Here is a 12,298-nt window from a genome sequence, read left to right as displayed (position 1 = left end):
GCTTTTTTTTATTATATAAAGCAGTAATGTTTTTATTATATAAAGCAGTAAGGTTTTTTTATTAAGTAGTAAGATTTCGATAATTACTGAACCAATTTAGTTCTCTATTTTAGGGAAGCTTCACATAAGCTTCGGGATTGTTTGGAATATCTTAAGGCTTTTTTTGGGTGAATTAACCCATTCCTCACCTTCTTCACCATGCGAGGAAATTTTTTTAAATTTGTGTTTGTACTTTAAGTGTGATATTGCTATAGTTGATTAACTTTAGAAATCATCTTCATAGCTGAGAAAGTTATTGAGAGCAAATCCAAGTTAAGTTCATTAATTAAATTGAGTTCTACAAATACTTTTTTAGTATAGGGGCCACTCTACAACTATTTTATGTTCGTTTGAACATCTGATTGAATTATGAAATTGAGAAGCTCTTTATAGTGTCTATAAAAAAAATGATGTCATACAATACAAATGAGCAATGTTAGGCCTATACACAGACAAAATTACCAATGGCAGGCCAGTATACATTTTTATTGACCAATGGTAGGCTAGAATGAAGTAATCTTTTATAGGCATTATAAAAAGCTTCTGAAATTGACTGTGTAAGGGATTTAAATTTGAAACCTTTAAAGAAGCAAATCTCATGTGTTTTAAATATTTTGTACACTATTCCAAGAGTATGAATGTCTTACGGAAAAATGAATGAAAAATGTTTTTTTACATTTTGATATATATAAATATCATATCAGTAAATAATCAAATTATGTTCGAAACAAGTACAAATAAGTCCAAGTAGGTAGTATAGCAATAATAAAATATAAATAGTTTAGATAAAAAAAGAACTGTACACATCAGTTTAACATGAAAATAATTATTTATGTCTAGAAGGTTTTAAAGTTGTCGATATAAATAATCTTAAAGACAATATTTCCAATATTTTTGATAAAAAAATGCTAAAATAAATAAATATCATTAAGAATTGTAGAAAAGTTTTACATTTTCATACAATTAGGAAAAAGTCTAGACTTCAGAGTGTCCACTGGTAGATAATAAGATGATAAATTAATTTTTCAACCCAATATCATAATATTTTAAGATTTTTTTCCCTTTTGAATGAGTGTAGATTTGTTTACTTTTAATGTTAAATCTGTTTTGCTTCCTATTATAAGCTTTGACCTTCTTGCGGCTTGAATGATTCCTTGAAAATGATATTTTCAATGAATATACATTTGCTTATTATATTTCATCCTTATTTTTATTACGTAGGCGAAATACAATGGAGAGAATGGTAAATAGATTTGAAATTAAACCGATCATTGAAGAAAATGAAAAGGTAAACAGATATAATATTTGCACAGGGCACGGTTGCCGCGCCTCAGCCGCCTGTTAGCCTGAGGGAAAATTTTTATAAATTTTATCAAGCATCTGAAAGTCTAAACTTTCAAAAAAGAAATTTCAAAGCATCCAAACAGGATTTAAATTTGAGGCTTCGTTACAATTGACGCGCAGCTGCCGAGCCCTGGATTTTCATTAAGAAACAAGGTCAATTATTACCATAGTAACACATTATTTGACAATAGCTGGGATGAAATAGGACAGCATTCTATTATTTTTTTTACATGAAGTTATTAAAAAATTTTGGCGTTTGAAATACAGACTCATTGAGTGAAATAAGGAACGGATATAAGTACGGCCAGACTGACGGGAATACCCTAATTATATATGATATTTATGACGTTATTTTAACAAAATTATATATTTTTTGTAGGAGAAAGAAACTGTAGTAGAGTTAAATCAGGTACACATTTCTAAAATGACAGGCCCTTTGTCAGTCTATTAAGATCTCTCAACTGGAATCAATTATCGGTCTTAGTCTTTATTTGTGAAAAATTCATCCCCCATTTTTTAACATTTTTCTTACAATATGATCAGAAATGTTTAGGTTTGTACGACCTTATGCCTGGATGGAAACTAAAAGATTTCAAAAACAACCTGTAACCCATAACTTAATTAAGACTTCGGATGGTTTTGGGCTATTTATATAGACATAATAAGTTCATCTTCCATGTTTTTGGCAAATTTATCATAATCTATATAAATCCAATGAGAGAAAGTCATGAATAGAACTTTTCTGTGTTTGTTATTTTGTTATTGCTGCGTCTTTTATGAACAAAATTGTGCTTGATTTAGGTGATGGTTGAGTTGGCTCCTGATCAGATTAACTCCAAAGAAGAAATTGAACGAAATTTTCTTCTACTCAGGAAAATATTAATAGCCATCAATTTTATTTTAACAGACCTAGGAAAAATTATGTAAATATTTCGTAAACATCTTAAGAAGATGGAAGATATATATATATACGTCCCCAATGATGAAAAACGAAATTTATCCCTCTGTATATTAAAACTAAAGGTTAAAATGTTAGGAATGAAAATTCAATAAGATAACTTCATTGTGAAACTTTGAGTATCAATGTAATTTACCATCCAATGTCCCCTCCCTCATGGGCAGATAGAAATTTTAAACATCTCAAGTATGAATTATTTACGATTTTTGTGAAAGATGATGACTGTTTTTATTCTTCAGTATTGCGTACGCGGCGAATATCGGAGGAACAGGCGTTGTAACAGGTAAATTCAGCACTGGTTAGCCTTGCCAATTATTAATATTTTATTTAACCTGAGACTTCACGGAGGAACAGAGTGGCCGTATTCTAAGGACTACATAGTCCAATAGAGAGACGCGCCTAAACTGAATTTGACCATGTACTTTTTAACATTATAAAATTATCCCCCCCCCCCCCCAAGCAAACTTACCCCTAGGGTAAAAAATTCGGGGGAGGGGGGATAAAAAAAAACACAGAAAATACACAGACTGTAATATGGAAGTTGCGACATTCTTTTTAAAAGATACATAAAAATTTTACCGAGAACACTTTTTTATAAGTAGTAAAGATTGTAGCTGGTTGTAATTAGTATTCTTCATTAAATAAAACATTTTTTTAAAATTATTAATAGGAATTTTCTAAAGATTGCATAAGACCATAATGTTAAAGTAAAGGGAAACAAATTTTAAAATAAAAACGTTGTTAAATTGTTGTCCTTGCGTGATGTGGAAGTTTGCAGTGTTGTTAAATTAAAAAGAAAATTTAATTTTTTGAATCACCCTGTTTTTGCAAATTTTGAATTATAATATCTTAAATATTTTTTATAATTTTCTCTTAAATTTGAAAATTGGACATATTTCATTTGTTAGTAAAGTACTAAATTTTTTTTATATAATTGGATTAAATTTTATAATTTTTAAATATTTCCCGACACAAAGAGAGACATTAAGCGATAATTAATTTATAACCAACTAGTATCTGTAAAATCTATAAAATATATTTTTAATTGTTAGGTTCCCCTCCAAATCTGGTTGTGCCTGAAGTTCTTACAAAAACTTTTGGTCCTACAGGTTAGTAAAGATCTTAGAAACGGCCAATCATTTATTTTTAATCAAGTCAACTTTTCTAATTCATTTTGTTGATTGTATTGTAATTATGTAATAACTACACTGCGAACCAAAAAAAAGTAGGCAAATCCGAATATTTAGAATAGCAGCTTCATTATTCATTTAGGATGATTTTTCGAATTTGCCTATTTTTTTGGTCCGCAGTGTATTTAATTATGGAAATTTATTAAAATCTTGTCTTTTATTAACTAAAAAGATATATTTAATTAACTCTTAATTCATAAATTAGAAGATGAAATGTATATTGGTCAGCAAAGATTCTAAACTATTAAAAATCATTTTAGGTCAATTATCAATAAACATAATATTTTTCGAGACTCAACAAAAGTGGTGGAAAAATAAGCCGTGTTACGTCAATAGATCCATCTCTTATTAAGGTGTTTCCTTTCCCACTTCTCCTCTCCTTTTCATGACGTCACACAGCTAATTTTTCAGCAACTTTGTCGAGTATCATATTTTTAAGGACTGACATTTGCTTCCTGGATGGCATTTGCTATTCCTGTGATGTTGCTCAATTTAATTATTGGTAAGATTACACCTTTGTATTATTTATTCTTGTTAAATGGTTGAATATTCATTTTTGTAGACATTCTGTCTATCAAAAATCTGACAGATTACTTAAACATGTTTTTAAGTAAGATTTAGAAATTTAAAAACGAATTACTTTAGTTAGCCGTTTGTTATCGTGAACACTGCATCTCAATAGACCAATTTCTATGACTTATTTATTTAGTGATAATAATTCTATAAATTTTAAATTTGGTTCTTTCTTTATTAATAAAAAAAAACATTATTTAAAAATAACTTGAGACAGAGTTTTGTGGAAAATATTTTTAATAATGAAAAAAAGATCTAGTTTAACTCAGTTTTATAGAGACAAATTAAATTTTTGTAAACATTATTGAATTTTGTCCAACCTTTTTACATCATGTAAAAAAAAACAGAAATAAATTGTTCTACTGCGATGTTTTAAATTTAGATATATAACTCTGGTAATCTAACCTATCTATAATCTGGAGTTAATATTATATCTTATTGTTATGTTTTGAAAAGACAGTAAAAAGTTCGCTTTCATAAAAAGTACCTTGTTGAGTATGAAAACCCCCTTTCCTAAAAAAGGAAGAACAGTTTTTAATAGAACCCCCCCCCCCCGCCTACTTTGAGAGGATGGTTATACACCCCGAACAAAAAAGCTTTGACGTCTTTGCAACCAGCAATTTTTTGTGAAAACACCAAAAATATCAATGGAGTGCAAATACTCTTTAGTTTTGGTTTTAGCTTGGGCTTGGCTCCAGAAACTTCAACGGCTTTCTCTTGGCAAAAACTATAAACCATCAACTGTAGATCAAGTAAGTACCAATACAAGAATAGTTATTTATCGCATCGTATTATAGACAGCTTTCCGCGGACTAATTTTAGTGAGGCAGTGAGCCAAAAAGTTTTTTAAGAATCCACCTCAGTTTTTTAGCCCAGAGATGACGTAGGCACCGGATAGAAATCCTGGTCTTAATCTTATGATTGTACATTTTCATGATGAAAATAAGCGCATACGACAAAATAAATCGCATGCATGGCTGTAATTATTGACAATACAATCTAAACCATCAACAATAATAATTATATATATAATTTAATTTTTGACCTGCTTCGTAGTAGAGAATTTTGTCGTATTTTTACATTAGCTTTTCTCTACAAAATTTTAGCCTCTGTGGAGGTCTCTAACCCTGCGGGAAAAATCTTTAACATTTACCTAAACTAACCTAACATAAAATAAACAAAAATTAAATCAAAAGTGTGAAAATACGACGTAACTTACTAATTCGTTTTCTTTCCATTATCCAAATTTTGCAATGAATATAAACTAAGAGTTGAACTCATTTTTAAACGAATTTTTAAAAAAATCAATGAAAGTAATTTTTTATGTATTATTAAGGAAGCACGAGCGTTGCGAGAAATCAATAACAGATACGCAAAGGTTAGTTATGATTATATTTTATACTAGCGGCTACGCCCCTAGAGGCCTCTAGTGGCATTTAAATGTTTTTAATTTATTTTAAATATCTAATTTGAGAAATAATTTGTCCATGTTATCAGCTCTTAAATTCATGCTTCTACGCAGCGCGACTAAGCTAGCGAGACTACGCTAGCCACACTATGCGGCGAAAATATTTTTAAAAATTCGATTTTATTGTGATTTCTCTTGGGAGGGTGGTGGTACCCTCCCCCAAAATAGTTAAAAACCTTCCCGGGACATATGAGAATCTACCCTGTTAAGGAGAACCCAATCGGTTCAGCGGTTAGCGAGATCCTTCGGTACAGACACACAGATACACACACAGACAAACAAACATCCTGTTACTTTAGTATAAGGATAATTATCAATTGTTATGCGAAAGTCAAACCTACAATAGTTATCCTATTGTTAGAAGTAAAAATGTTGTTGTCGCTTAAAATTTTATAAACTGCTTAATCCTACGCAAACTACATTATCAGGATGTTGTCAACGTGGCTTGGGTATCCCAAAGTTTGACGAGTGGACCACAGAAAACCCCTCCCACATTTTATTTCAAATTTGTCTGTGTAGTTTATTGTTAATTCAACCATTCATCCCTCGCTCTAAAGAAAGGAGGATTGGGGCTAAGCTTCAAGAATGTTTAAAAGTAACTAGATATTTCTTACAATACAAATAAAATAACATTAAATTAAAAAGAATCATGAAAAAGGTTAATATCCTTTTTTTTAATAGAAAATTAGAATAAAATTCAATTTTTGAGTAATCTTTAAAGTTTGTTTTTAATTAAGTGAAATATATATCTTTCTGATTAAGGAAAAGTAATCTTTTAGTAAACAACCCAAAATATGAAGTAAAACTTTCGGTTATAGTCCCTGTCGTGAAAACGCCTCTTAAGGGGCGTTTCCTCGTATTTTCACAGTAGCTTTAATGGGTTATTTTAGGTTAAGCTAGGTTAGGTGATTTCCCCGCAGGTTTAGAGCCCCCTGCAGGTGCTAGAAATAGGAGGAAAGCTACTGTGAAAATACCACGAAACGCCCATTAAGAGGCGTTGTCTCGAAAGGGACTATACCCAAACTTTTTAACAACAATGCAACAACATTGTTTTGAAGCCCAAAGTCTAAAGTAAAACCGGCTGAATCTAGATTTAGAGGTCTTATAGATTATGTAATATTAGAGTGTTGAATATGGTTCATGGGGTGGAAAAGTCGGTCCATTAGTTAAGTTCTAAAAGATTTTATGTAGCAATTAATTTGTAAGACCATGGTATCATAAGAACAATCTTTCATATTGAATTATTTTGTGGTAAAGAATATTTTCACCATTGAAAATATTTTTACTTGAACCTTCATATTTTGTCAAACGAAATATAATATCAATGGTATTAAATTCTTGGTTTAAATTTGTGTTGTTATGGAGGTGTATACCTAAATACATGGATATCATGCTGTCTATGTAATAATAAATGTAAACTCTAGATCTGAAGCTTAAAACACATAACAACAGAAACCCAATGCCGTTGCTACTCGGTGTGGCTACAGTTTAGAATGTTTTTATCTAAATAACAATTGCTACGACATTGAATGATTGATAATTAATTAACAGGGTCTTTTTAAATTTAAAACAGCACACTAAAATTTTATATGATTTTTTTCAATTCTAATTTAAATTAGATTTTTAATAAACCAAAGGACAAATAGCATGGGGTCAGTATGCCCCCTTCCACCCTCCCCACTTTGTAACGCCTTTATTTGAAAATCTGTATAGTAGGGCATGACTTTTTGGGCTTCAAAAAGCTTCGCTTTTATTAGATGTTAACATCCTTCTTTAATTCTTTTTGTTTTGAATAAACTTCACTTCTACCGCCACACGGTGCTTTCCAAGAAAGTGACAATCGATCACTGAAACCCCGCCTCCTTATTTTCTAACTTTATTGAATGCAGTAGTGAAATTTTTTTCTTATGCTTAAGCCCCACGGAGGCTCTAAACCCGGGGCTAACCTGACCTAAAGTTGTAAACAAACAAATCTGCCCCCCCCCCCCCCTCCTTTTGTTTCAATTTGTTTTACAAATAGGCAATGAGGGGGTAAATTTCTGTGCTCCACAGGGCACTTTGAGTGAAAACGCCTACAACACTTTTAGAATATAAAAGTACATAGTTTCTACCTCTCTTGAAAACTACAATTTATATACATTATACTAGTCGCCATTACTTCTGCACCAAAAACAAAGGAAATGGGAAATTAGGAAGATAAATAGCTTAAAATAATCGGAGGACATGTATCAAACATAAATTACTGTAAATCCATTCCGGGGCCTATGTAAAGCTTCTCTATTGAACAGGCAAACTCATTAATGTAGTAGTTACATAATGGATATCAGATAAAAGCAAAATATAAATTCATCTAATGGCCCAAAATAATATCTAGTTAAAATATATTACATATTTAGATTTTTTACTTTCGCGGCAATATAGATTGACCATGTTGATATTAAGGTGGAAATGATTGCACATCTTTTACACATATAGAAGTAGTGCCAAATAAAAACAATAAGACAAAAGTTGTTCACTCATCACTTATTATAGGTAACAAAAAGTGCAATCATAGTCTTTGTGTTTTGCATAGTATTTTTTTACAGTTTCTTTACAATTAAGTTAAATGTAGACATGTTATAATCGTCCTACTAATTTTAAACAAATCACAATGATTCTTAGCAATTAGTTTTAATTTTGAAAACGTAGTAACTCTAAAATAAATATCACAAAATACTTTGATTTGAACTTCTTAAATATTTTGACTTCAAATCTTGAAATTATTCAACTCCCTTCGATTTTTGAATTGGTGGTTCAATTGTTAAATTTTTTTTATTGATGTTGATATTAGGGCTAACCAGCCGCGCATAAGCCTCAAATTTAAACCCGCTTGTATGCAAAATAAAAAACTCTGAAAAAGTGGATTGTCTGTTAAGGGACAGGTTTAGACATCCAGTTGAATTTTAAAGTCATTATATGACGATTTTACTGAGGCTTAAATGTAGGTAGAGCCCTGGTCAATATCTTGGTTTGAAAGTATGAGGTAAAATATACTTTTTACATAAAAGAAATAAAAAGTTTGTTCTTACAAAAAAAAACAAGAATACAATAATTTTTTCTTAACAAAATTTAACATTAACCAAAGTATTTTAATTCTTTTAATTTAGGGAAGGTTAACTTTTCATCCATTATCCTATACCTGAAATCCTAAGAAATGGAATATTATATATTGAAAATATATTTTTCTTATGAAACATTAGTATTGAGAATTCAAACATTTCTGCCAATGTTTTATAAGATGATGTTTCGCACAAAAAGGTAGGCATCATTTATATAAAAAAAGCAGACTTCAAAAGCATAACAAAGGTACATAAATTTTAAGAATAACTAACAGTTGTGACTTTTGCAGCCGCAATTAGCCGTGCGAATTTCAAGAATCCGCAGCTTTTTCATTAGGCTAACACCGAGGTTGAGACGCTTTGCATTTTACTGTTCCAAAAGGAACATCTATAAAAAGTTTCATAACTGAAAACTCTTGACCATAATATTTTTCAGATTTCAAGATTTAAACTAGTTATATATGTATCTATTCATTGAAAACAAGAATGACAACATCAATAAATAGCGAAGCAAAAAAATCATGAACGGACAAACGGACAAAGTGAGTTAAAGAGCAGATGATCAATCAAAAACAATGTCGGATCCCATCAGATGTTTAATTAATTTTCTTTTTTGTAGATTACAATATAAGTAATTGAAACTTTTGTGCACTTAACTTGATAATCAAACCAATCGAAATTCAACAATAGTCCCCAATGATATTGTGCCAATGAATAACAAAAAGGTTATTATAAAACTTAGGGGGACTTGTGTAATAAACAGCCCAATTTCCCTTTCTTCCCTTTTTTATAAATATATTTGATTACTCATTATCAGTGGTCAGGCTTCTATCCCTGAATAAGCAAAATCTAGTCTGTAATACCTAAAAATAAGTGTTTCGAAATGCATCTATAATTCTAAACAATGAATATAAAGTGAATTTACTTAGTTTCCCCTTTTCGCAATCGCGGACAAACAGACATAATTTAGTGAAAGAGTAGCTGCTCCACTTATTTTAGATTCTTTATAGATAACTATCCTAATTATAAGAAAATGATATTTTATCTTCTAATGCTAGAATATTGATTTTCATAACATTTAAAAAGAATTGAAAGTTTATAATTTCCAAAGAAATATAAATTTGTTATACCAAAAATATTATACCAGACAATAATAAGATTAGAGGGATAATACATTGGACGATAAATTAAATTACATCCTCAAATATTATAACAGCGGATATTATAAGATCAATTCAAGTTGTGTTAACCCCAAGGGGCCAAGGACCTGGGCTTACAAAACTTGTAATAAATTGATGATTCTTTAATGGTGGAAAAATTGTCTGTTATACGATGCTATACAAGATTTTTCAGTATGGTTTACAACCGGTTTAAGTTCAGGGGGTATTAATCGGTTTCAAATCTACACTGGAAAGAAAATTATCATTTCTGTAGATTACAATTATTAGTAAAAAGTTTTGACACTGCTATTTTTTAATCAACCAACTAAAATTAGAAAAAGTCCCAAAAGTTTTTGAGTCAACAAATTAGATAACGTGTCTTAAACTCTTTAGGTACATTAGGAAAATTTACATTTTGATATCCCCTCCTTCCCTAAAATTTATGGAAAAATTAATAAATTTGATTTTATTAGAAACCTCTAGACTAACATTTTACATATTTTGAATTTTTTAAATAGAAAACAAGAAGAATCATATTCATAAAAATAAGAAAATATCCTAAAACAAAGTATATCTGTCCATCTGTCCGTCTGTTCGTTCATTCTTTGGTGTAAAGCCACTTTTAAGAAATTAAGGGAATCCTAATCCTGGAAAAAATTACTCAGAATCAATAAAAAAAAATAATAAATCCCACCCCTCCATTCAAAAAAGGGTGAAGGCTTCTCTGCCAATGATACCATAAAAAATAGAAATTTAATAAATATAATTTTTTTTTAAATTTGCATATATCAAGTAAAAGCACATTGAAACCTTATGTATAAATGCACTTTAACTTTTATTGTAGTAATATTAACTAGATACTGTACAACAGAAATTATTGTATAAAAATGTTCAATAAGGATCATAGTTTTTATTTAAAAATAAACTTTGTACATGAAATATTTACAAGGTGTTTGATAAATATAAAAAATTTTAAAAATATGCTTATTACACTTTTTTGTGTACCTTCCCAATAAAGTTGTAATATATTTCTAAATAACTACATTATATTTTAGGTGTAAAAAGGGAATTTCTAATGTTGAAATTGTACAATTTTAAAGATTTTGAATTAAATATTAGAGGATTTTTTGCATTTGAATTTAATACTTATTGCCGCTTTCCCGAATCTATTATTTTAAGAACTCATGTCGCGTTATTAAAAATAGATTAAAAGTAAATTTTTGTACAATTCTGATCCTTCATACATGTTGTTGGTAGATGTGCTGAAAATGGATTGCCTATTTCTTCAATAATTTCAAAAGTTGTACAGCAGATAACCCAATTATTGCAAACGCTATTTTCAGCTTCTCCGGTCAAAGGGAAAAGCGATATAATGTATAAACGATTTATACATTATACATTCAAAATTTTAATTTTTCAAATTTTGATTTTTTGGGGGGAAGTTTAAAGCTTTTTTAGCTAGTAGCAAATTTTGAGATAGGACGCGGAAGCTACGCACACTTTCGGAAACTAAAATTCAGTACATCTGTTGGTAGGTTTAAGTCAGGGATACAGGGATAATGCAATAGATGATAAATTAATCTTATTTTTAAAATTGAGGAAAGTACCAAAAACCAAGGATAATCTTTACCAAAAGTTTTTAACTCTCTATTTGAAAGATTGTAAACTTTGGGTGAATAAGGATTGTAAATTGCCTTTCGAATCCACGACCATGGCTCAACACGTAGTGCATCTGCTCTTCGTCGGGGAGGTGATAGGTTCGAATCTCGGCCTAATCCGAGTCATAGATAAAGAAGTTAAAACAGGTTCCTATTTCTGCTATGTCAGGTGGGCGACATTAATAGTTAGAGTAGGCGCAACTCATTACAATGCTCAGTTAGGATTTCCAAACAAACGTCGTGTAATTAAATAGTTGATGTCTGACTGATGTCAACTAATACACCTGTTTGGACTGAAAAGGTTGCTTGGTTGTTGGACCTGATGTTAGAGTGTCATGGATACTGGGACAGCTGCCTCGCCATTATGGGGTCATCAAAAATTGTTATTTCGATGACCCCATATTTCTGCCTTTGATACCTTTTTATAATGTTTAACTAGAGTAATTGATCAATTTAATCCCCGTTGTTGCTTCTTCTCTCTCTATCTCTCTCCCTGGTGTATGCAAAATTTAGCAACCCTTGAGACTTTACAGTCTTGAGATAAAACAGTTAAATTTAATTTCTTTATAGGCAAAAAAAATTTTTGTCTGAATCAGGGGAAACTCATTAATATTTAACAATCAAGACTTACAGACTAATGTTGTGCAATCATAAGGTAAATAATCTTCTGCAATAGTTACAAAGTTGTTGTCTTGCTAAAATGAATAAATTCCCACGTATAAAGTTTGCAAACTTGCCCAGTTTACAAAAGTTTTCAAACCATACACAAATTTTTTACTGTTCTTAAAATAGATTTTTTACATCATGCCC

At 30.3% G+C, this 12,298-nt stretch overlaps 1 protein-coding gene across 1 annotated transcript in view; it reads left to right on the top strand.

The window, feature by feature from the left end:
* Window positions 1-12,298, top strand: part of LOC145318863 (solute carrier family 13 member 2-like) — a 70,844-nt gene that overhangs the window by 36,026 nt on the left and 22,520 nt on the right. The window contains exons 10-17 of the mRNA XM_080160524.1: window positions 1,261-1,327; window positions 1,763-1,792; window positions 2,185-2,255; window positions 2,581-2,624; window positions 3,394-3,450; window positions 3,971-4,033; window positions 4,786-4,856; window positions 5,441-5,482. Coding sequence (XP_080016650.1) covers window positions 1,261-1,327; window positions 1,763-1,792; window positions 2,185-2,255; window positions 2,581-2,624; window positions 3,394-3,450; window positions 3,971-4,033; window positions 4,786-4,856; window positions 5,441-5,482 — 445 coding nt within the window. The remainder of the gene's footprint in view (window positions 1-1,260; window positions 1,328-1,762; window positions 1,793-2,184; window positions 2,256-2,580; window positions 2,625-3,393; window positions 3,451-3,970; window positions 4,034-4,785; window positions 4,857-5,440; window positions 5,483-12,298) is intronic.

This window comes from Acartia tonsa, chromosome 5 (assembly GCF_053477335.1).
Source record: "Acartia tonsa isolate MP-2025a chromosome 5, ASM5347733v1, whole genome shotgun sequence".
Classification (NCBI taxonomy): Eukaryota; Metazoa; Arthropoda; class Copepoda; order Calanoida; family Acartiidae; genus Acartia; species Acartia tonsa.
The sequence above is the reverse complement of the archived record's forward strand: the minus strand, read 5'-3'. Positions and strand labels throughout refer to the sequence as shown.